Source organism: Ursus arctos, unplaced genomic scaffold (genome assembly GCF_023065955.2).
Source record: "Ursus arctos isolate Adak ecotype North America unplaced genomic scaffold, UrsArc2.0 scaffold_34, whole genome shotgun sequence".
Classification (NCBI taxonomy): Eukaryota; Metazoa; Chordata; class Mammalia; order Carnivora; family Ursidae; genus Ursus; species Ursus arctos.
The window spans coordinates 3101857-3127261 of NW_026623030.1; the positions used below are offsets into that span (position 1 = coordinate 3101857).

At 51.1% G+C, this 25405-nt stretch overlaps 1 protein-coding gene across 2 annotated transcripts; it reads left to right on the forward strand.

Annotated features, from left to right (window-relative positions):
* The first annotated feature begins 1637 nt into the window (after positions 1–1637).
* On the forward strand, positions 1638–24826 carry YPEL1 (yippee like 1). 2 transcript variants are annotated; one of them, XM_026487851.4, is made up of 5 exons: positions 1638–1824; positions 15654–15935; positions 19280–19323; positions 20032–20140; positions 21256–24823. In XM_026487851.4, the coding sequence occupies exons 1-5, from the start codon at positions 1786–1788 to the stop codon at positions 21343–21345; spliced, it is 564 nt and encodes a 187-aa protein (XP_026343636.1). In that variant the 5' UTR covers positions 1638–1785; the 3' UTR covers positions 21346–24823. The 2 variants fall into 2 exon arrangements, with proteins under 2 accessions (XP_026343636.1, XP_026343637.1); XM_026487852.4 differs by having other exon boundaries at positions 1641–1824; positions 15679–15935; positions 21256–24826.
* The last annotated feature ends 579 nt before the right edge of the window (positions 24827–25405 follow it).

Sequence of the window (25405 nt, forward strand, 5' to 3'; positions counted from 1 at the left end):
AGCTGACAGGCCAGGACACTGGAAGGATCCTCCATGATTCACATACATCAATCCCTTAGATTTTAAGGGAAAGATGTGTTTTAAGAATGGAGCTAGGAACCACAATGCAAAGAACAATAGGAAACCTGGTGCTAAATTTTTCCCAAAGAATGAAGGAATCCAAAGAAACCGAGCAGAAGTCATTGGTGTGCCTAACCACCACACAGTTGTTTGGGGATGTTCAATTTAATATTCTGCAGCCACTAAAATCATTCATTAAAAACTGCAATAAGAGAAAAATGCCCCTTCTCAAAGCAGGATACAAAATTATATAAACTTTGACTCCTGTAAATATCAGGATTTTTTTTCAACAGAGGACTGGCTGAGAAAAGGTATTTGTGGAAGCAAAAACAACAAAAGCTTAATATTTAAGACCATCTAAGGAATCTCAAAATTCACAAGAGAAAGGAACACCCCTACCCCCAGTTGGAAACTGAAGATCTGAAAGTTGAAAATTGAAGATATGAAAGGCTTAATAATTAATGAAGAGATACCAACACTCATCAGAAAAATGCTTCTGAAAACCGATCATGCGTTCCCACTTTGCAGCCAGCTTTGTAAAAGGGAGGGAGCTGGAGCCATTGCTAGGAGAATGGCTAAGTTCTGACAAATGGACAATATTCAGAGACCTTCTAAGTACAGTAATAAATCAGATGCACATCCAAAGACGCTGAAAGATCTTTAAAGATACACAGCATTGCGGAAAAGAAACAAGATCTGAAGGATGCTAACATGTATAAAAATGTTATATACATTGTGACCTCGACACTGTGGTTTTTAAAAAATTATTATGTAATTTAAGAAACAACCTAAAGAGGAAAGCTGTGGGACCAACAAGATGACATGAGAGTCGTCGGGGTACTGAGTGTAGACGTAAAGATGGGACGGGCTGCCTGGGGGGCCGGGAGGGCCACCCGGAGAATGGAGCTTCCCGTCGAGTCCGATTTGGGGGTTCTGGAGCAGAGGAGAGCCAGATGCAGATACAGAGGTTCTCAGGTAGAGTGGCTTGGAGAGTTCTGGGAGGATGGATGGAGTGAGCGAGCGCGGAGGACCCCGTATTCTGAGGACCGAGTCTGCGAGTGGTCCGGCCAGGGAAGCCCGAGTCCCGCGCACGGCCTACCCATGCGCCCCGCTTCGGCCCCGGAAGCTGTGGGCCTGGAGTCCCTCGGCCGATCCAGGCGTGCGGAGAGAACCAATGACCCGCGGGCTCCCCACCGCGGGGGAAGCCTGCGGGCAAAGACCTTGGGCCGAGCACCGCGGTCCCCGCCAGCCCACGCTTGCGCACTGCGATCCTCTTTGAGCCCTCCCCCACGTCCCGCCCCGCCCCGCGGAGCCCCGCCCCCAGGCCCTTCAACCCTCATAGGCTGGCTCCGAGGCCGCGTTCGGCAGGCCGGCCAATGGGAGCACGGCGCGCTCCGCGGCACGTGCGCTCCCGCCCAGGCCGGCCTAGTGCGAGCCGGTCGAGCTCCCAGGCGCGGAGCGCGCGGGGAGGGAACGCGCGGGCGGGGCGGGGCACGGGGCGGAGCGCAGGCGGGACGCCGCGCTGATTGGCCGACGCCGCGTTGCGAGGCCGTTAACGGCGGCGCGGCCGGGCCGCGGCTCCAAAACAAAGGGCAAGCGGCCCGCGGGGCGGCGGCGGCGGTAGGATGCCTCGCGCCCTGCCGAGGCGCCAACGGCCGCAACGCGTCCCGGGCCGCGCCCGCGCCGCCTGAGAGCCGAGCCCGCACTGACCGGGGCTCGGGCCGGATGGACGCTGCGGGCTGGGGCGCGGACCGCCGAGCGGCCGTGAGTACGGGCGGGCCTGGAGACTGTTGCGCGGGCGGCTACTTTGTGGCGACCCGAGGCTCCTGCGACTGCGGGCAGGGCCCGGAGGCACCTGTTGGGCGTCTGGGCCGGCGGGCGGGGCGCGAGCGGGCCGCACCTGTGGATGTTTTTGTTCTGATTTGATTTTTTGTTGTTATTTGGCTCACTCCGTGTTGGAGCAGACCACAAAGCCTAATCTTTGGTTTTGCCCCCCTTTCTTCCCTCCCTTCCCTGCCTCCTCCCCACTTCAGCCACGGAAAAATGAGAGAATGAACTAGATGCCTGATAATAATAGGCTTTTCCATCTTTAAAAAATAATGTTGCGACCGGGGAGGGAAATGAGGACAAAAGAGGGCTCCTAGGAATGTTTATTAAAAGAGGGGGATGTTTTCAGATTGCCCACATAAAGATCGTGACTAAAATGAATTGTCCTCCGTATCAGTTCCCCGCTTGTAGCACTAGGCTTGCAAAAGCCATAGCTTGGGAAACCTAAGTAGGGTCCCCCTCCCCCAGGCCTGCCTCTGATTGACATCTTTGATGTCCAGATAATGTGCTGAGTTCCAGGATGAAAACAAACAAACAAAACCCTGTGATTTCATTTTGGAGAGATGGCTTTGGAAGACATCAGTTTCCCCACCCCCAAGCTTTTTTGTTCAGTTGCATTTCTTCTTCCTCTTTCTAGCTAGAATATACACTTTAACCTGTTGTTTCCTTTGCCAAGAATGTTACTTTCCCCCCACCTCACTCCCAAACTCCTACCCACACCTGGAGAGGAGGCTTACCTCCTCTAGGGAACTCTTCCAGGTGCTTCACCTGAGCAAGCTGCCCCTCTCCCACACCTGTGCACCTCCAGCCTCTGCTCCCTTCTAGCAGATGAGTTCCTGCTCCGTGCCAGGAGCTGTGCTGGATGCTGGGGTGGTTGAGTTTTGTAATCGGGCACTGATTCCCCACTCCCCCCAGCCCCAGGCTCTTGGGTGACAGAGGTGGCACACTTGAGGAATGATAATACTGAGACTCTTCTGGACCCTTATGCTCCCTCCCCTTGCATCTCACAGGGTTAGAGTGTCTTCTACTTGCAGGAACCTCTCAGAGGTAGGACCACAGCAAAATCATGTCCTACAACAGACCTGTAGCACAGGGTCTGGCTCTGTTGGGCACTTAAGAAAAAAAGTAACTGAATAATCTTAATTACCAATCTGAGCTATAGCCTTTTTTTTCTTTTTCTTTCTTTTTCTTTTTCTTTCTTTTTTTTAAGATTTCATCTTTAATCCCTACACTCTATGCGGGGCTCCAACTCACAGCCCCGAGATCAAGAGTCACATGCTGCACCGACCGAGCCAACCCGGGTGTCCCAAATAGCCTTTGCTTTTTAAGCGAACTTCTTGTTTTGGAATAACTTTAGATTTCCGTGAAAGTTGCAAAGATAGTACAGACAGTCCCAATATGCCCCACGCCTTGTGTTCCCCATTGTTACGATCTTCCACTGCTGTGGTGCACTTGCCAACATGAACAACTGACATGGAGACCTTCTTGTAACTGAAGTCCGGACGTTGAATCTTACCATTTTTGAAGCACTGCCATGTGTAAAGCTCTTTAGGTTGGAAGCAGTGTTCCTCTAAAGCCTCTTCTTGATTTCCTGTCTGTTGTCCCTAAGTTTCACAAGGACCCAGTGTCAAGGGGCAGGAACGAAAGCGGAGAGGGCAAGGGGCTGCCATAGAGTTTGAATGTATTTTTTCCCCCCGGGAGACTGATAAATGGAAACTAGACTATGAAGAAGCAGTATTCTTAGTTACTCGGTAGCATACATGACCACTTCGGCCTCACAGAGCCCTTCTGACGGACGGAGCTGGCAAAACCAATCCTCAGCGGCTGGGAATGCTTGGGACGCTGAGGTCAGATCGCCAGTAGAATCTGCCTGCGTGGGTTTAACCAGGAAGATACAGAACTGGCATTTCAAGAAGCTACTTGGCTAAACTTGAATAACACAGATTCTGTTAACCTTGGAGCCCCGATTCAAACACAAAGAAGCGAGGAATCTCCTGGTGTTATCTAAGCCCATTTTGCCTGTTTACTGCTATCCCTTTTAATTTGCGAGGGCACGTCAGACTGCGTAATCCCATCTGTTCTCAACTTGCCGGGTCTTGGATTTTGCCTTTTCCACGTGTTCTGTTAGATCTAGGTGCCTGATGTAACTTCAGTAGCGACTTGCAGACATTGGAAGAAAAATACGAAAACTTCGAAAAAGACAAAAAAAGGCAATAGAAATCTTCCTTTCAGACCATTCTGTGATGCTCTCATTCGAGGTTCATTTGGTTTTACATTTGTAGAAAAGTGGTTAGAGCTGCTAATCAGCAGAACCTCTCAGGAATAGACTTTTTTTTTTAAGATTTTATTTATTTATTCGACAGGAAAGAGACAGCCAGTGAGAGAGGGAACACAAGCAGGGGGAGTGGGAGAGGAAGAAGCAGGCTCATAGTGGAGGAGCCTGATGTGGGGCTCGATCCCAGAACGCCGGGATCACGCCCTGAGCCGAAGGTAGACGCTTAACCGCTGTGCCACCCAGGCGCCCCAGGGGAATAGACATTTTGACATGAGATTTCAGGAGAGGTTGGAGACAGTTCTGAACAACCAAGAGATGGAGGGCTAAGCGTTCTGGGGAGGACAGCGTGAGGTGGATTCAGGAAAGAAGTCCCCATTCCTCCTGTGATCAAAACCCTGGGGCACTCTGAAAAGCTGTCTGCTGGTGATAGTGGAATGGAAATCCTGGAGCCAACCCGCTATTGTCCACACCCGGGGAAGGGCACCTTAATCCAGCACCTGAAGAGCCTCAGAACCAGGACCAGGATTCGAGGTGGGGCTTGTGAGGTGCGGAGGGGCGCTCCACCAACCCTCTGTCCCTCTGTCCTACTGTAACCGTGACATGACCTCTTGCATGGACCACCTTGTGAATCGCAGTTTACCCACATTTTACAGATAAAGCAACAGCTTGGCTTGAGGTTCCACAGCCACGAAACATGGGGCACGGTTTGAGTCAAGCGCTCTGGCAGCTTTGTCCGCCCTCACGCCCGGCAGCCTGTCTCTTGCCAGACCTCACCTCCTGGCTCCCTCGTGCTGTCACCTGGCTTCCCAGTGGGGGCACTCTCTCCCGAGAGCACTGGCCCCCTTCGATTGCTCTTTGCATCTCTGGTTTTTCCTTCTCTTGCCCCAACACAGGCCTTCAAATATTTGATTATGTCCTTTTTAGCATGTGGTTAAATAATTACAGCTGAAGATTCCGACCCTCTGTCCTGCTTCCATCAGCCTTCTGGATCCCACCTTTTCAAATGAGAAGGGCAGCGGTGTGTTGTAGCTAGTGCCTTGGTCCTTTTCCTGTTGTTAGCAAGCAGGCCAGTAACCTCTGCTAGGAAATGTCCCTAGGCCCTGACTCTGGGGGACTTTGTTACTCATGGGAGAAATACAAAAGAATGTATTACAGGTTGTTGGAAAAGGGCTCAGTGCACACACATTAGCCAGTCTTGCGGGAGACTGGTGGCAGAGGCAGGACCTGAGGCAGGAGGGAGGAGGGGTGAGGACTAGGACCTGGAGAGCAGAGGCGCGGGGCCACGGGGTGCTGAAGTTGCCCAGACACCCCTGCCCAGATTCCCGAGAGGCTGTGGGGGCTTTATCTGGGGGCAGCCGGACAGGTGGTAGGACTGGAGAAATCTTGCCCCTTCCAGGGGGTCTGCTGATCACCAAGCCTGCAGCTCCTGAAATGTGTGGAGAAAAATGTTTCATCTGTGACTCCAGTAAGAAGGCAGGCCGTGTGTGTGAGGGGAAGCTGGTTCTGCCAAAGGCAAACTGGACTCCTGCTATTGCCCTTTGACGTGAATCCTTCCAGGTCTTTCTGTGCCTGTGTGAGTGAGTTACATACATTTGGTATCGAAAATCTAGAGTTACCGGGACGCCTGGGTGGCTCAGTTGGTGAAGCGTCTGCCTTCGGCTCAGGTCATGATCCCAGGGTCCTGGGTTCGGGTCCCACAGTCTCCCTCTGCCTGCCACTCCCCGTGCTTGTGCTCTCTCTCTCTCTCTCTCAATCTAATAAATAAATAAAATATTTTTAAAAAATCTAGTTACCAAAAGGCAGATGGTGAAAAGGAAGGCACCTTCCCCGTGCTTCCTAGCCCCCAGCTGAGGTCCAGGGGTGTGCGCCCAGGAGCGCAGATAGGTGTTACCAGATGGCTACATCCCAGCCAGCCCTCGCCAGTGGTGATAGCGACTTTTTAAAAACCTTTGCCCACCCGCTAGGTTGTAAGACCTACCAGACCGCCTTTAATTTGCATCGATGAGTGAAGTTCACTCTGGTTCATTTGTCTGCAGGCACAGTGGTCCAGGGTGTAGACTCTGGCTTTGAATCCACAGCTTACTAGCTGTGCAACCTTGGCAGGTTGGTTAACCTCTCTGGGCCCCAGTTTCCATATCTGCACGGTGGGACTAATAGGAACCCCCACCTCTGAGGGTTGCTGCCAGTGTGTTTGGTGCAGAGCCCCCATGTTCCCTTTTCCGTGGAGGATGTGGATGTCCCTGCCCGAGCCACCCACCTGGGGTCCCACTTTCGCCATGAACTCTGGCTGAACGCTTTGTGTGCCTGGTGCCTCCCTTCCTCCTCCCCGGGGAAGTGGAGGGCTGGGGCTGAGCCCATCTGCCATGTCGTGGCGGTGTGAGGAGGTGGCGTGGGGAGTAGAGAGAATGGGTGTCCCAGGGTGTGGGGCTCTCGGGAGCCTCCACTCCATCCTGGAAATGTCAGAGCTGCTTGGCTGGGGCTTTATTTCTCATGTTTTTGTCTTTAGAAGTGTGGTAACAGCACCATATGGACATGGGCCTGATTCACGTTCTCTTAAAATAATTATACATGTTTATTTTATTTATTTATTATTTTATTTATTTATTTGACGGAGAGAGAGACAGCCAGCGAGAGAGGGAACACAAGCAGGGAGAGTGGGAGAGGAAGAAGCAGGCTCCCAGCGGAGGAGCCCGACCTGGGGCTCGATCCCAGAACTCCGGGATCACGCCCTGAGCCGAAGGCAGACGCTCAACGACTGCGCCACCCAGGCGCCCCAATATACATGTTTATTTTAGGAGAGAAATTTCTGGAATCCAGAATATTGTTTTTGCTCCAAAAACTTACCCCACAGTAATATCTTCCGGGGGATGGCGGCTGCCCTCCAAACCCAGGGGAAACAGTGTCCTGTGGCGAACACGGCTCACTGCGTCCCCTTTGCCTTTTGTTCACGTCACAGCGGCCCCTAACTTGCCAGGAGATCTTGTTGTAAAAGCCCACTTTGCACACTGGTTGCCTGAACACTTGGACGTGATTTCGCCAGTGCCGCAGTGGATGTCCAGGTTAAGAGCCTGGTGAAAACACAGCCTGACACGCTTCCCCCAGACCAGGCCTGGCCGTGGCTCTGCCAGGAACCCCCGCCGGATGGTGACGGGGTGGCGCTCAGGATGGAGCCGGTGAAGTGGGTGTTCCTGAGGCGCCCTCCCGCCGTGGAGGGGCTGCCGTGAGCGCTGAGCGCGGACGAGGCTCCGCGAGGGTGACGGGAGCCTGCGAGCAGGGCTGCTCCGCAGAGACGGGCCTTGCGGACACCGGCGCTCCTCGGGCTCAGGTCCCCCGGGGCGAGGCCGTCCAGGAGGCCTGCGGAAGGGCGCAGGCGCCCCACGGAGCGAGGCCGATAAGCAGAAGGGCCTCGGCAAGCTGCCGCTTCGGAAGGGGTGGTCCCGTGCAAAGGGAACTGCGTGCGAGCTGAAAGTGAGAGGTGTTGCCCCCATTGTTCTTATGAATACAAGTGAAGTCACTTTTTTAAAGGGACCTACACCCAGTGTGGGGCTCGAACTCACCACTCCCGAGATCAAGAGGCGCTCGCTCTGCCAACTTAGCCAGCCAGGCGCCCTGAAATCCCTTGTTTCCAGGCCAGAGGGCAGCGTCGGCGGGTTCTCCGTGCAGTCACGGGGAACAGTGTTTCTGCCACTAAAGGGGCAGGACTCTCAAGACCTGACGGGCCAGCCCGGGAAGAGTCTGGGATTCCGGACTCTCGGCCCCTTTCACCATGTGCTTTTGGAACCTTCATTAGAGGGGGTCTGAGCAGAGAAGGGGCACAACTGAAGGCTCCTTTCGATAAAGAGAGAGAAACTCAGGTGAAGGTCTTAAAGCCGACTCAACATGAGCTCAGTGAGCAGTCAGGTCAGGAGGCGCCTGGCTGGCTCCGTCCCTCGAGCCCGGGACTCTGGATCGCAGCGCGTGAGTTCAGGTGTGGGGCCTACTAAAAAAGAAAAGAAGAGGACGTTCTTTCCTCCCTTATGGGTCATCACCGAATTGGGGGGGTGGTGCACGTGTGGATTGACGGTGTCTATGCAGCCCGTGTGGGACACGGGTGGGAGCTGGGCTGCTGCGGTGGGATGCATCCAGGCTGATCCTCCCCCCCACACAACCTGCCGCCAAGACGGGAGGGATGCCAGGGTTCAAATTCAGAGAGTGCCCAGTGGCTTGGGGGCAGCAGATAAAATGTGTTGGGGCTAATGTGATGGCTTGAAAAGGTGGTTTTAGGAATCCCTGATGGGGACTATCAAATATAATCAGACTTCTTCAGAACTCCCTTAATCCTTGGTTGAGAAAACTTCTAGTGGAGAAAGAACCAGAGCTTCATTTTGGAGGACAGATGTGTAGGCGTGGGTGTGTGCCCCTTGTATGGAAACTTCCTCCACAATATTCTTGCTAGCTGATTTTCTCTGTTGGGAAATGGGACGAACCATTAATTGTCATTGCTGGTATAAAATAGGATCCAACTTGGTCTTTTCCTGTGGATGGGTGTCCCTAACGTCCAGCACCAGTTTTTGGAAACGTCTATTTCCCAGGGAGCTGCAGTTTCACTGTTGCGGTATCTGGTCTATGCATAGGTCTGTTTCTAGGCTCTCTTTTGGGTCCCATCGACCTGTTTTCCCGTCCCCTGCCGGCACCGCTCTGCCTCCATGACTATGGAAACGGCAGGACTGCTCTCGGTCAGACTCAGGTGGGGGATGGGCTTCCTTCGCGCTCTTCAAGAGCGCCCTCACTACTTCTGACCTTTGGCACGATGGGGCTCAGGACGCACTACCCCAAAACATGTCACCTCGGCATATGGAGTGTCTTAAGCTGGAGGACTTTGAGAAAATGACAGAAGGAGGAAGGTCATTCTGACCTCCCCCTCTGCCCTTATTCCCTGACACAGGTCATAAGACCCCCCGGGAAAGGGGTCCTCCCAGGAGGAGCGAAGATATTCTTATCACCAGAGACAGGGAATTCGAGGCCAAGAATTCTGCACAACCTTGTTAAACCTGCCCTATCTTTCTAGTTACTTTTCCACCATGGACTACCCCCTCGACCAAAGCCCTCTGCCTTGTCAGTTCTTCATGAATAAATTGTTTCTTTGACTAAATGGTAGAAAAGCTTCCCGCTCTGCTGCTGCTTTGATTCTCCATTCTCTTGCGAAGGGTCCCATGTTCATGGAAACATTCAGTAAAATCTCTGTGCATATCTCCTGCTGATCCGTCTTTGCCAGTTTAATGTTCAGACCCAGCCAGGGACCCCAAGAGGGTTGAGGAAAACTTTTCCCTCCCCCATAGACCCTTCTAGGATAAGTTTTAGAATCCAGTCTCTGCCTCTCACTGGGTCCCTGGCTTGCATATGCGTGCACACACACACACACACACCAACACATCTTTTCTGGATTTTGATTTGAATTGCATTTAATTTAAAAATTCTGTTGGGGGGCATCTGGCTGGCTGAGTCAGAAGAGCGTGCAACGCTTGATCTTGAGGTCATGAGTTTGAGCCCCACGTTGAGTGTAGAAATTACTTAAATAACATCTAGGGGCTTCTGGGTGGCTCAGTTGGTTAAGCATCCAACTCTTGGTTTCGGCTCCAATCATGATCTCAGGGTCATGGGATCAAGCCCTGTGTCGGGCTCTACACTCAACATGGAGTTTGCTTGAGATTCTCCCTTCCCCACTGCCCCTCCCCCTACGCACACACACTCTCTCTCAAATAAAATCTTTAAAAACAAAGTACAAAAAACACATAAAAATTACTTTGGGGAGAATTCGTATGTTTACAATATCTTCTGGTCCCGATCTTGGTATATCTCTGCTTATTTAGGTATTCCTTATTGTCCCTGAAAATCTTACACTCTACTCTGTCAAGGTATTTCAGGTCTTTGAATTTATTCTTAGGTACTTTGTACTGCTACACTGTTGCATAAGTGTGTATTTTCCGTTCTGATCCGTATGCCTTGTTGCCTTGCCAAGCCGCCTGGGACTTGGGCTAGGGCTTGTGGGAATGGCGGTAGAGGCTCAGTCCTGATCTCAGAGAGAATGTTTCTGAGTCTTACCACGAAGGATGATGTTCACTGTGGTTTGGTTCATTTTTATAGATGTCTCAACAGATAAGGAAGTTCCCTTATATTCTTAGTCTGCACGGAATGTTGTTAGAATTGTGAATGGATGGTAGATTTTGTCAAATGCTTTCTCTACATCTATTGAGATAAACAGATTCAGAGAATAGGCGGTACATTGTATGAACTACATTTTCTAACATTAAATGATTTTGTATTCCTGTGATAAAGTCAACCTAATTATATTTTATTATCCTTTTAGAATAGTATTAGATTCAGGGGCGCCTGGGTGGCTCAGTCATTAAGTGCCTGCCTTCTGCTCAGGTCACGATCCCAAAACGCTGGGATCGAGCCCCACATCGGGCTCCCTGCTCGGCGGGGAGCCTGCTTCTCCCTCTCCCACTCCCCCTGCTTGTGTTCCCTCTCTCGCTGCCTCTGTCAAATAAATAAATAAATAAATAAATAAATAAATAAATAAATAATAAATAAATAAAATCTTTAAAAAAATAAAAAATAATAAAAAATAGTATTAGATTCTGTTTGGTAAAGTGATTTAGGGTGTTTGCATCTTGGTTCATGAGAAGAAAATTATAGTGAATTTCATTCTTGCACTGCCCTGATCAAGGTTTGGTATCAAGTTAAGCTAGCTGGTTCATTCCTGTTTCTTTAATGTTTATCAGGCTGTTGAGGTTTGCTGTTTCTTCCTGAGTCCTGTTTTTCAGTCATATTTCTTCTAAGAATTTATTTGTGTGGTTCACATTTTCAAATATATTAAATTGATCACAACATCCTCTTACCCATAAATCTCATCCAAAGAAAGTGATATCCCTTTTCCATTTCTGCCACGTTATTACTTATATCCCATCTCTCCCCGCACCCCACCTCTCTCCCCAGTCACTCGAACAAAACTTTACCAGTTTTGTCAGTCTTTTCCAGGACAAACTTTGGCTTTCTTGGTCCTCTCTTGCATATCCATATTTTCCTTGTGTGTTGCATTACATTTTTTCCTGTTCATTTCCTTCCTTATATTTTCTTTGGGTTATTTCTCTGTTACTTTAATTTTTAAAGATGGGTGTTTACCGCTGGTGGGAATGCAAGCCGGTACAGCCATTCTGGAAAACAGTATGGAGGTTCCTCAAAAAGTTGAAAATAGAGCTACCCTATGACCCAGGAATTGCACTACTAGGTATTTACCCCAAAGATACAAATGTAGTGATCCGAAGGGGCACCTGCACCCCAATGTTTATAGCAGCAGTGTCCACAACAGCCAAACTGTGGAAAGAGCCCAAATGTCCATCAACAGATGAACGAATAAAGAAGATGAGATATCACATATGATATATATACATGCGTGTATACACACACACAGTGGGATTCTCAGCCATCACAAAAATGAAATCTTGCCATTTGCAATGACGTGGATGGAACTAGAGGGTATTATGCTAAGCGAAATAAGTCAGTCAGAGAAAGACAATTATCATATCTCACTCATGTGAGAAACAAAACAGAGGATCATAGGGGAAGAGAGGGAAAACAATAAGATGAAATCAGAGAGGAAGACAAACCATAAGAGACTCTTAATCATAGGAGACAAACTGAGGGTTGCTGGAGGGGAGAGGGGTGGGGGATGGGGTAATGGCATTAAGGGCATTAACTGGGTGATGGGCCTTAAGGAGGGCACGTGCTGTAATGAGCACTGGGTGTTATATAAGACTGATGAATCACTGAACTCTACCTCTGAAACTAATAATTCACGATATGTTAATTAATTGAATTTAGATTTAAAAAAAGCCTCATCACAGCAAGATTCCTTGTGTTGCCATCTGACATCCACACCCACTTCACTCCCCCCCCTCAGCCCCCCCCAACCCCCAGCGTCCTCTAACCGGTTCCCCATTTCCATGATTTTGTCACTTCACGAATATTATATAAATGGAATAATATAGTTGTCACGTTTGGGGGTTTGGCTTTTTTGCTTTTTTCTTTCCGTAGCAGAATCCTCTGAAGAGTCCTTCAGGTGGTTGTGTATGTTCATGGCTCGTTCCTTTTTATAGAGGAGTGGTACTCCAGGGTAGGGGTGCACCACTGTTTGCTCATCTGGCTTGTTTCCACTTTCTGGCTAGTGTCAATAAAGCTGCTGTAGGCATTAAAATTAATAAATAAACATAAGTGTTTAGGGGCACCTGGGTGGCTCGGTCAGTTAAGCGTCTGCCTTTGGCTCAGGTCATGATCCCAGGGTCCTGGGACGGAGCCCCACGTCAGGCTCCCTGCTCAGCGAGGAGTCTGCTTCTCCCTCTCCTTTTCCCTCTCACCCCAACTTGGGCACTCTCTCTCTCAAATAAATAAATAAACAAAATCTTAAAAAAAAAAAAAAAAGATGGTGTTTAGCTCATCAATTCCACCTGTTATATTTTCTAATCTACATCCTATAAGATTATACATTTCCCTTTAAGTACTAGAAAGTAGTTGTTTTATTATTGTTTAATAATATTAATAAAAATATCTTCTAATTTCCATTCTTAGACCCATGGGTACATAGAAGTACATGCCTTTTCTCTCCTCAGATTATACTTTTTTAAAGATCGGAGAATAATTGACACACAATATCCTATTAGTTTCAACTGTATGTCGTATTGATTGAATATTTTTGTACATTGTGAAATGATCCCCACCATAAATCTAGTTATCTTCTGTCCCCATAAAAAGTTATTACAAAGTTACTGACCACATTCTCTGTGCCATACATTGTATCCCCACGACTTCCTTTATTGTATAACTGGAGGTTCATACCCCTTAATCCCCTTCATCTATTTTGCCCATCCCCCACCTCCATCCCCTCTGGTAACCAACTATTTGTTTTCTGTATCTGTGAGTCTGTTTCTGTTTTGTTTTTTGTTTCATTTTTTTGTTTAGATTCCACATACAGGTGAGATCGTGTGATATTGTCTTTCTCTCTGATTTATTTCACCTACTGTAGTGCTGTTGACGTTGATCCATGTAAGATTCCTGATGAGATGACTGTGTAATATTCCGTTGTGTATACACGCCACACCTCCATTATCCAGTCACCTGTCGATGGACACTTGGGCTGCTTCCATCACTTCCCTTTTCTCCACATCCTCGCCAACTCTTATTTTTTGTCTCTTTGATAACAGCCAATCTGACAGGTGTGAGCTGATAGCTTATTGTAGTTTTGATTTGTATTTCCCGGATGGTTAGTGATGTTGAGTCCTCTATCTTTTCATGCGTCTGTCGGCCATCTGGATGTCTTCTTTGGAAGAATGTCCATTAAAGTCCTCTGCCCATTTTTCTTTTAGGTAGGCTCCACACCCAGCCTGGGGCTCGGACTCACAGCCCCGAGATCAAGAGTCGCATGCTCTACCAACCGAGCCAGCCACCCCCCCCCCCCCGCCCATTTTTAATCAGGTTGTTTGTTTTTAAGTTGTGTTAAGTCCTTTGTATATTTTGGGTATTAACCCCTTATCAGATGTAGGATTTGCAAATATTTTCTCCCATTTCATAGGTGGTCTTTTGTTGATGGCTTCCTTTGCCATGGAAAAACTTTTTAGTTTGATACCATCCCATTTGTTTATTTTCTCTTTTGTTGCCCTTGTCTGAGGAGACTGGTCCAAAAAAAACATATTGCTAAGAATGATGTCGAAGAGCTTACTGCCTATGGTTTCTTTGAGAGTTTGACAGTTTGGGGTCTTACATTCAAGTCTTTAATCCATTTTGAATTTATTTTTGTGTATGATGTAAGACAGTGGTCCAGTTTGATTCTTTTGTGCCTAGCTGTCCAGTGTCCCCAAGACCATTTATTGAAGAGAGTCGTGTATTCTTGGCACCGTTGTCCGAGATTGGCCACGCACGCGTGAGTTTTGTGCTGGGCTCTCTATTCTTTCCGTTGATCCGTGTGGCCGTTTTTGCACCAGCGCCACATGCCTCGATGACTGTAGCTTTGTAGTACAGTTTGAAATTACGGGCTGTGGTACCTCCAGCTTTGTTCCTCTTTCTCCAGATTGCTTTGGCTTTTTGGGGTCTTTGTGGTTTTATCCAAATGTTAGGATCCTTTGTTCTGTGAAAAATGCCACTGGTATTTTGTGAGGGATTGCATTGAATCTATAGCTTGCTTTGGGTAGTATGAGGATTTTAACAGTATTCTTCCAGTCCATGGGCACAGAATTTTCTTTGCATCTATTTGTGGAGAAGTACGTGTCTGAATTTCTAAGCATACGAAGATTTTTCTTGTTATGTTTTCTTATTGATGTCTAACTTAAGTGTATTGCGGTCAGAGAATATACTGTGTTTTCAATTTTTGGAAGGTGGGTGAGACTTGTAGTGCTGGCTTTTGTAAATGTGTGCTTTGAATGAATGTGGATTCTGCAGTTCTTAGACACAGTTTTCTCCATGTCTTTAGGTCTGATTCATTCATCACATTGTGCACATCCTCTCTGTCTGTAATCATTTGTGTTCGTTCTGTCAGTCAGCAAAAGGCATAGTAGAACATAAATATATTTGTACTATATACTTACGTGCTGTATTTTAAGTGTAACATAAATACGTAATAAGTATACCATATTTACACACTATAATCAGTAATCCTGTTCTTTTTTTTTTTTTTTAACTGAGTTTTATGCCCAGCGTGGGGCTTGAACTCACAACCCAGAGATCAAGAGTCGCGTGCTCTACCGACCGAACCAGCCAGGCGCCCAATCCTTTCACTACTTTAACTTCTTTATTGTGAATCATATACATATAATACATAAAGCAAATACATTGTTAGCCAGGTTTCTAGCCCAATCTTTCAGCCACTCTGCGTCTGCATTTTGAGGCATGTCTCCTGTTCATTGCATCTAGATGAATTGTTGAACTCACGGCTCCGAGATCACGAGATGCGCGCTCCCCAGCTGAGCCAGCCAGGCGCCCCTTTTCTCGCGTCCTTTTAGATTGACATTTTGTCATTCGGTAATCTGCCCCTTTGTAGGTTTGGAAGTTCTACAGTTAGGTTTTGTTGTTAGAGAAATTTCATCAAAATCACAACATTTGGGGCGCCTGGGTGGCACAGCGGTTAGGCGTCTGCCTTCGGCTCAGGGCGTGATCCCGGCGATCTGGGATCGAGCCCCACATCAGGCTCCTCTGCTATGAGCCTGCTTCTTCCTCTCCCACTCCCCCTGCTTGTGTTCCCTCTCTCGCTGGCTGTCTCTCTGTCAAATGAATAAATAAAATCTTAAAAAAAAAAACTTTTAATAAAAAAAAAAAGAATGGTGAAACAGTGACTAATTAAAGAATCCTGTCTTCTGGTTCTGCCCGCCCCTCCCATTCCTCAAAAGACACACATCCTAAACACGCCGCCTTGAAGTATTTCCCTCCGTCCGTAACCCTCTGCTTCGTCCTGATTCGTTGACAGGTTGTGACCCTTTCTCTCGTCCCAGATGTGTGCACCGTGGAACACATCCTGCGAGCAGCAACGGCTCTTGCGTCCATCTGTGAGTGTTTCTTTTGTCAGAGAGCCCAGCAGAGCTGCCAGCCTTCCAGTGCCAGCCCTGAGCTGAGCGAGGAGTGCCCAGCCGAGATGGTGAAGATGACAAAATCCAGAACTTTCCAAGCTTATCTGTCAAACTGTCACCGAACATACAGCTGTGTCCACTGCAGAGCCCACCTGGCCAATCACGATGAGCTGATCTCCAAGGCAAGTGGTTTGTGTCTGGGAAATGATGTAATCCCTTCAACGACGGTCGTACTTGCTTCGTAGACAAACATGTGACCATCACATGACTTCCTGGGTCGGTCGTGTCCTGGGAGTCTAGAGCCTTCTGGGCAGCATTGATGAAAGCTTTGTGCGTGATTGAGTGTGACTGCACCGTGATCTTGGTGTGACGTCGGTCATGGTGTTTGTGCAGTGGGTGGGTTTTGGAGGGCTAGGCAGCTGGGACAGAAAATCACGAAGAGCAAGGTGAGTAGGTTACTTGTGAGAGCAGTAAAGTTCACGTAAAACCAAAAAACATCGAAGGAACAGAGGAAGTCTAGAAAATCTGTGGAAATAGTTTAAGAATAAGGAAATGAAGAAATGTTAACTCAGAATGCTTAAGAAGAAAACAGATTATGGTGGGAGGGATGGGGGAAATTGGCTCTCTTAGAAAAATACCCAGGAGGGATGCTGTGAACAGGGTCAGAGCAGCTGCTCTGGGCGCTCTGCAGGGCTGGGAACAGCCTCGTGGGTGTCCAGAGAACAGCCCCGTCCCTTATCGTTACATATCCTTGGGGGTGTCCAGAGAACGTACCCCGTTCCTTCTCATGGACTCCTTTTGGGCAGTATATGAAGTCTGTGATCCACCACTTCTGAACATTTAAGATGATAGATGAGCGAATGTGCCCTCGGGCCGCTGGGCCGGTTCTCTCCTACCCATCCCCAAGGGTCACGAGCACCCCCCATGCGCACAGTCGTGACCGCCCCGCCGCCCCCATCTTCACGGGTCCGCCTTCCGGGCTGTGTGAACCCCCTGCGCCTTCCAGAGCCAAGCCTGCCCGGAAGCTGTGCCTCTCCGGGGTCTCTGCGTAGGCTTCTTGTTTCCCTCGATCAGGAGATCGCTCGTCTGCTTGGGTTTTCACTGGGCAGCAGCGCGGCCGTCTCCTTGCCGTCCAGCGTCCGAGAGAAACACTGGGACTCGAGGCGGCGTTTCCGCCGCTCTGCCGCGGTTCCTTTGTCCGTTGTCGGCCGCCTGCCGAGGTGCCGTGTGTCGCGCGGCTGGGTTCCCCGGCGGCGGAGCCGCTGCGGGGCCTGCACGCGAGCCCTGTGGCTTGGCGGCCTCCCGGGACTCCTGAGCGGGCGGCGGCCTCCGTTCTGGAACGTGCCGTGAGGGCTGCGAGGAGGCGGGCCCCGAGGAGTCCGGGATGCGTCTTTGACGAGCCCGGAAGCCGTGAAGCTGCTCCCCAGTCACACGGGGGTAGAGGCCCGCCAGGCGGCGAGAGCCGTGCCCTTCACGGCGCGTGTCGGCGAGAGTCAGGCCGAGCCCCGGGCCCAGGCACAGGCTGCCGAGCGGCTCGAGCGCTCGCGGTCCGGCTGGCGATCGGGGAAGCCCTTCCCGCGCAGAGCAGGATCCAGTTCGTCCGAGGGCAGGGGTCCTGACGGGGTTCAGCCGCTCCTGGGGCCGTCCCTGTCCTTCGGCGGTGATGCCCTGGCCCGAGGGAGCCGTTCTCGGTGCAGGCGGGTCTGGTCGTTAGAAGGTTCTGGTGTTCCCTGTGGGCCGCGGCCGGCACACGACCATGGAGCCTGCGCGCCCCGGAGCCGAAACCGCTTCCCGCTCCGGTCCGACTCTAAACCTGAACCACAGATCTGGCCACATCACTGATCCAAACCCTGTAAATAAGGGTTTGTGGGGGAGGGGAAAGGATTTTCAGAGTAGGTGAGAGAGTTAGGGAAATGGGTCTACAGACTTGAAGGCTGATAAGGATGTGTGGGGAAGCCCATAAGCTGATTATTTGTTAAATTGGACATCAAGTAAAATTCCTAATTCTAGAAAGCCACTTGAAAGGAAAACTCTTAAAAAGGGTTTTCTTTTTTTTTCTTTCTTTCCTTTTTTTCAAGTCTGAAAGCTGTATATCTCAATCAAAATGCTGTTAGCCTCAGGCCAGGTTATGCCGCAGTAACAGAGCCCCCAAACTGAACTGGTGCAGTGGCTTAGCATGGGGGTCTCCATGCTGTTCCAGTGAACGCACGTCCGGGGCCCGTGGGGGCGCTTCCACTTGTCGCTATTAGTCGGGTGGCATATGTGGTCTGTCCCTCCTCTATAAGAACATGGTTTTCCCTTTATCTTTTTTTCAGTTTTTATTTATTTGAGAGAGAGAGAGAGAACACAAGCAGGGGGAGAGGCAGGCAGAGGGAGAGGGAGAAGCAGGCTCCCTGCTTAGCGTGGCTACCGACGCAGGACTCGATCCCAGGACCTGGGATCATGACCCAAGCCAAAGGCAGATGCTTAGCTGACTGGGCCACCCAGGTGCCCTATGGTTTTCCCTTTAATTGAAGGGCCCCCACGACATGGCATTTCATGGCTAGCTCTCCTTCACTTCCCAGTGTTTGTGACCCTCTCCCCACACCCGCCTGTGCCCAGCTGCTTCCGTCCCCCTCTTAGTAGTCTACGTGAGTCCTGAACGTGAGTGCCCTTGTTTGCTCACTTGCTGGTGGGTCTCACCTTTGTGCGATTGCAAACACTTACCGCTGACCATTCTTGTCACACGTTTCCCTATGCCCTCCGGTTGGTTTGTCTCGACAGTGAATTCTTAGGAATGGGCCGGCTGGTCACACAGCGTGTGCCTCTTATATTTAGATATTGTCGCCCTGTGCTCCAGTCAGCATCCCTCACAGTCTTTTGAATTTGTGCTGCGGCGATGGGCAAAAAACACCCCCCAAAAAGTTCTCTTGATTTGGTTATTTTTGAGGTCCCTGTGTTCCATTCAGTCATTTGAGCCTGGCACTGAAGCGGACGAGCCCCCCCCATCTGCCTAAGAGGGAACTCACATTCCCTCTTGTTGCTGAGAGTGAAGGGTGCGGGCGCCAAGTCTGGAACTGACCGGACGGTACCCCCATCCTGCCTCCTTTATCGTCCCAGACTACATGAGTGTGCTGCAAGCTGTCTCTTGGCTTACGGCACTTTCCTGGGGGAGAGGTCACTGGAAGGTCCCTTCCTCCAAGTAAGGGGTCATCTTGGGATGCGGCTTTGCTTTAAATTTCAGTGGGAAAGCATGGGAACGTCCCCTCGCCCCTACTCTCTGACTGATGGTGGGGGGAATCAGGACGCTGAGCAGCCCCTCTGGGGCTCTCGGAGCACCGTGACTTCCAGGTCCCTTGTGGGGTCCGGGGCCCTGGAGGCCTGGGGTCACTGCTCCTCCTGAGCCCTGATCGAAACACTCCGCGAGGCGGCCCCTCCACTCGTGTTGAGGTCCGTGACCCGAGACAGGCTCTCCACCTTCATCCCAAAGTGCCAGACTTTTCATCTTACTGCAATAAACGTGTTAAAATTTTTTTCTTCTTTGCAGTCTTTTCAGGGAAGTCAGGGACGAGCCTACCTCTTCAATTCTGTGTGAGTACTACTGCCATCGGCCTTGGGGACATGCTGTGTTCGTGGTCAGGTCACACTTAGTGCTTCTGTCCGTCCATGCACTTAATTACTCAAAGCCGGACTATGTAGCTAGAGTTCCCCGGTGGGCGAGAATGACCCAGTGGTGTTGTTTTTGTTTTTTTAAGATTGTATTTATTTGAGAGAGAGAGAGAGCATGAGCCGGGGTAGGGTGGGGGAGGTACAGAGGGAGAAGGAGAAGCAGACTCTGCACTGAGCAGGGAGCCCGACCTGAGGCTCCATCCCAGGACCCTGGGATCACGACCAGAGCCGAAGGCAGACGCTTAACCGACTGAGCCACCAGACACCGCCGGAATGACCCAGTGTTTTCATATGGTCTTGAGGAATTCTTCTGTCTCTAGTGTGAGGATTTGGGGGAAGGGTGTGCTCTTACCGGAGAACGAGCTGCCACACGCGGTGTGGCCTGTGACCCATTGTGGTGGGTTTGATTTTGACCGCGCTCCATACAGAGCCGTGGTCACTGCCCCCGCAGCCTGTGCCCGCCTGGGCTTCTCCTGGGGAAATACAGTTGTTCTTCTCACGACAGGTGGTGGTGGGCAGGGGGCAGTGCCTCTGGTACGCGGTTAGCTGGAGACAGAACCACCCAGGGCGGGCGGAGGGGGGCCAGCGGAGAGCGCGGGGTCCTCAGCGCTGTGCTGCCTCCTGCCGCAGGGTGAACGTGGGCTGCGGCCCCGCGGAGGAGAGGGTCCTTCTCACGGGCCTGCACGCGGTCGCAGACATCTACTGTGAGAACTGCAAAACCACGCTCGGGTGGAAATACGTGAGTACCGTCCACTCCGCCTCCCGGAGAGGCCCACACTTAGCACAATAAAGAAAACACACATTACAAACAGAAACAAAATTTGCAAAGGAATAAGACCTCCCGCTGGAAGTGTCAGAAAATCTGTGTTCTCGCAACAGAATCTCCTTTGAGCCCGTTAAAGATGGAGGTCCTCACGTGGGCGCACCCGCGCTCACCTCACTCCCAGGGCACAGGTGACAGCCCTGGAGACCTGTGCCCTCTGAGGCCCCCTGGAACGAGGGGAGTGTCCCCCACACAGGTGGCTGGTGACATTACTTGTGCGGTAGCGGTGACGGCAGACCCCTCTGCGGAGCTCGGCACGGTTGCTGCCACCCCCACCGAGACCTGGCCTCCCCCGGCCCACCCGTGGGCAGCTTCTGCCCCCCCCCACTCCCTGCTCCCGTTGTTCCCCACCCCTGCTGTTGACTCCCAAATTTGTCCCCCACACCCCCAACCACACCCGGCATCTGAGAGGTACGCGTGGGTGTGGCCAGTGCAGTCGTCCCCTGCAGCCGTTCTGGCTGGTTTTGGTCAGGGCCACCTGTGTTCCCTCTTTCTGGAATTCCTGATTGTTCCTGTTCTCCGTATTCCCCCTCACACATGAGGAGACGCAGTCCCCAGCTGAGGCCTGCACGGGCACATGCGCACACATCCCCCACTGAGCCCCATTCCTTTCCACCCTCACTGCCCATCCGAGGGCCTTCTCTTCCTCTAACGTCCTCAACGATCCCCAGGGCGCTCGGTGTAGTTGCCTTCACCTGCCTCTTACCCGCAGCCCCTGCAGGGAGTCTCTGCTCCTCTTCCTCCCAGTTTGCCTTGTGCGCCGTAGATGTTTAGGGACGAACCGGAGTTACCCTTTCGCCGAGAGTTGATCTGTGAGGTTAGGACGAGGTTGGGACGAGTGCAGCGGGCTGCCCTGCCCCGGATGGGCTTGTCGCGCAGACAGACCTCTCCCCGGCCCTGGTCAGTGGAACAAGGAACACCTGGGGAGACTTGATCCCATACACTTATTTTGTTTGCCAAGAGTGTAATGAAGTTGAAAAGTGAATCGATTCTGCCCTGAAACCTTCTTTCTACTTTTTTTCTTTTTCAAGGAACATGCCTTTGAAAGCAGTCAGAAATACAAGGAAGGAAAATTTATTATTGAGCTTGCCCACATGATCAAAGACAATGGTTGGGAGTAAAATAAAAACTTTGTTCTCTTCTGAATACTATTTTGTGAAAGAGACTGAAAGTGTAATGGAGACATCCAGGAGCATCCTGGATGACAGTGTTTCTTGAACTTGAACCTTGCGGGCTGGCCTCTCCCGGCCGTTCCGATGGTAAGGTGTCCCTCCAGCCTCTGTCCTGTTCACGTACATGGCTGTTTCTGAAATGTTTCAGTGACCTTTTTCTAACTTCTCAAGTTTTAGATAAAGAATTAACCAACTGATGACTTACCCACTAGTTAATACCTTCTTTTAAGCTATGCCTTTAAGATAGAGTTTGGCTGTGCTCTTTCATGTTTGATAGAAAACCAAACCAAATTTTCTTGGACCACAGGGTTAGGGGCTTTTCAGAGGGCAAGTTCATTCCCCTCTCGTTGACTGAGGGTACTGTAGGCCACTTTTTCCTAGTTCGTGAAACTACAAATGGGTCATTCCTCTTGCAAATGAGCTGTTAAGGCATCGTGCTCATTTAGGAATCTTCCAGAAACAGTCAACAAATCTATACACCAAGGGACCTTTTTTTTTTAAGCCTTGTTCAGAACTAGAAGACACCACTGATTATATTTTAGGTAAGCTATAAATAGAGAAATCTAATGGAACATCTTGTTTATTTAAGCCAACAGCTTCCTTATCTAGAAAGTAAGCGTTAGCAAAGACTGTTGCAGGGGCCGCAGGTGCGCATGTGCGTAGGGCTGCAGTCCGGCAGGGCTCTGGAGGTCGGGCTTCTGTGTCAGTCTCTGGACGGGGTGGTCCACGCTGTTAGAAGTTAAGGCAGTGGACCGAGTCAAGTCGGACTTCCTTTTCCATTCTGATGCACTTGAAGAAAAAGAATTACTTTTGCGTATGAAAGAGGCCAGAGCTAGTGGGATGAACTTCCAAACTTGAGATTTGGGAGATTATTTTAAAACTTTTTCAGGAAAGGTTAAAGTTCCAAAACAGATTTAAACTCTGTAAACGAATATGGGTCTCCCGTGCCCCACTGGTTCTGCCCCTTGAGCTGACACAGAAGGGACCTGGGCGGGCTTCTACGTCCTGTGTCTCTGCGATGTATTTTAAGTTATGATCCACCAGTGCCTCCGCAGGGAGAGGGCACAATGCAGGGTTTGGGCCAGTTTTCGGAGAATGGAGGCCCAAAATCATTCCCAAATAAGTTTTGGTTTTCAATGTTCTGACCTGACTCCGGCTGCTGGGCCCAGCCTGCTGCTCCAGGAGTCTGGTGGGGCCTTGGTGTAGCATGGCACGAACCTCCTGAGACCCCAGTGCTGAGGGGCAGGAAAAGGGCCCAGGGAGGCAGGGAGAGAGCAGGGCAGCGTACCCAGACGTTTCCCAGCCCGGCCCGTGGCTCTGAAACCACCTGCAGAGAAGGTCAGCCCAGGGTGGCCGAGAAGGGCGAGAGAATGGCTTGCGGTCCTGTGGGAGGTCCCTCCCCTCCCTCCAGCCCTCCCCTGAGCCCAGAGCCCATGGCCTGGGCAGGCACCGGGCTGCCCTGACTGGTTCCGGCACAGCTGCTCACCCGGAGCTTCCCTCTCGGCACCACGTCTCTGGCTCAGCGAAGCCGTGGACGTGGGGAGATGCAGCGCCCTGCCGCGGGCCGACGCGTGTCTCCAAGTGTCAAGGGCAGATCTTCGTACGGCTGCGGGAGCCTCTGCGCGTGCAGGTACGCCGGCAGGCTGCTGCCTCCCGGAGCTGGCGTCCGCCGCAGGTTTAGGTCGTCCCCACACCGTCCCCGTGTGTCTAAGTCCACGTTCAGCTGTACAGCCCGCAGGCGCCCGGGCCGGTCCTGCACGCGCGGCGCACTCGCTGCCCTGCTCCGAGATCCGCAGGCGCTTCACCCCGCAGCTGACCCGTGGAGCGTGCACCGTGGCGGCTGCAGTCCCTAGTGGCCACTGTGAAGGGACAGAACGGCCCCTTCATTGAGTACTCGTCATCGAAAACTTCACCTGAACTGACGTTTCCCTTCTTGCCTTGGTCCCTCCGCGAGTCTCCGTGCTGCGCCCCAGGCCCCGAGAGGATGGGGGGGGGGGGTCCTGGGGGCGCCGAGGGCAGGTTCCCTGCAAGCTCTTCGCTTACACTGAAGAATGCTCTCAAATTCTTCTGACCGAGTTTTGTATATACTAAACCTATATTTACAGCTTTTATATGTTCTGGACAAGGTTACTGCTCCTTCAATTTGAGCACTTTGGTTTTTGTAGTGTCTTTTGTGATGGCATTGGAACATTTTTACTAGTCTTCTTAGGCCTTGGTTTTTTTGGGTTTTTTTGTAATTGATACCAACGAAAACTCTTACCACATTTTTTGTTGGTCTTCTGAAAAATCCAAGCTCCTTTCGAAACCAAATGAACGGACCCTGAGCTGGCTTCAGGGAAGGACATTCATGAGACCACAACCAGATGTACTGGTGAAGTGTTGGAATGTTCCACCCTCTTAAATTCCTAAACAGTAAACATCATCCTGTGACTTTTATTTAAATTATTTAAAGTATTTTTTTTCCTTAAGAATGGGAGGTGATGCCAGGACCAGAAATGCATTTAACTTAAACTACGCAGTGTTCTCTGGCACAGCACATCTGCTTTAGAAGCGTGGTTTAGTTTTGTTGCCGTTTTATATATACATATATATAGTATTTTTGTACCTTAATGCTTATTCTTGATGGCATCTGTCAGACATTAGGCAAGATGAGACATGGGAATTTTTCCAAGTCTTTTAATTTACCTGAGGACCTCACCAGGTACTTAAAACATCCAAGTGGTTTTAATATCTAGAAAACTAAAGTTCCCAAACGACCTACAGAAATGTAAACCCTCCTTTGTGAAAGGCTCTTGGGTGGATCTGCAGCCCCAGGTGGCCCAGCCACGCTTTGGGCCAGGTGGGTGTGGTCGCTGGGTACAGCTGGAAGGACGTACGGATGGACAACAGCGGAAGGTTTGCCCCTTGGAGCAGGACTGCCAAGCTCACGCGCACAAGCCTCCTTTAGCCTCCATGTCCAGCCCTCTGTCCTCTGTGTCTGTGTGAGGTTGAAAAATAAAGCTTCCACTGAGATGTGTCCTTCTGTCTCAGGCGCTCTGCTTTGAGGCTGAGGGCCCTGGGTTCCGCTGGGAGCTTTGTGTCGGGGGTCTCCAAGCTCCTGTGGCCGCTCTGGTCCTGTGTGGTGGCCTGCGGCCCGCCGTGTCCCGGAGCAGTGTGCTGCCGGGCTCCCCACTCCGCCAGTCTGGGGCTGGTGCACGTAGCCCGAGAAAGCCTCACCTGAGCTCCTCCCTCCCCCAAACACCAAAGGCTGAGGAGTCTGGGAACCCTCTGGGACCTTCCCTCTCCAGGGCCTCCACCCCCACCCACACCCTGAGCCACCAGCAGCTATCCGGAGGCCTGCCAGTGTGTCTACACAGCTGTCCCTGCACACAGCCCTCTCCTCCTGGGTGAACCAGGCTCTTGGAGGCATTCTCGGCACAAACACTGGAGTGTAAGCTTTTCACCAGCTCTTCGATGTCTCGGTGTAGCTGGGAGGGGTCGTGGTGAAGAGGTCGTGAGGAGGGACGAGGGCCTGGCCCTGGGTACAGAGGGCTGAGCGGGCGCTCTAGAGCCCGGTCCCTGGCTGCAGTCACAGGCAGAGGGCTGCAGAGGACAGGGTGCGTGTGGAACACAGACTTTGTTCTCTGCACAGAGGACAGCCAGTGCCTGGTGTGAAGCACGAAGACACTGGGCGGATGAGCTCTAGGAAGGGAGCCCGGAGGGCACCTGTGTGGACGTGCACACGGGGCTTGGATGGAGGCAGGTGAGAGACCAGGCTTGGGTCTGGGGTTCAGCATCAGAGGTGGAAAAAGGAGCTCAGTAGTTCCGGAGCAGCTGTTGACACGTGCCGATGGATTTGAGGTTTGGGTGGGGGAAAGAAGGATGGAGCCTAAGTGAGGACTGCAGTGTGACAAGCTGGAGGGGGTCGTGGCCCGTGCCGACCCGAAGATGACAGGCCTTGGGAGTGGGTGTGAGGGGTGGACGGCTGTCCCCACGCTTTTGCAGAGGTGCTTTGGGAAAGCCGAGGTGG

What these genes read in the sequence shown, in the direction of transcription:
- YPEL1 (XM_026487851.4), top strand. Translation starts at nt 1,786, where the DNA reads ATGGACGCTGCGGGCTGGGGCGCGGACCGCCGAGCGGCC. An exon ending in GCCTACCTCTTCAATTCTGT is followed by an intron (nt 19,324 to 20,031) that starts GTGAGTACTACT and finishes CTCCTGCCGCAG; the next exon opens with GGTGAACGTGGGCTGCGGCC. An exon ending in CCACGCTCGGGTGGAAATAC is followed by an intron (nt 20,141 to 21,255) that starts GTGAGTACCGTC and finishes TTCTTTTTCAAG; the next exon opens with GAACATGCCTTTGAAAGCAG.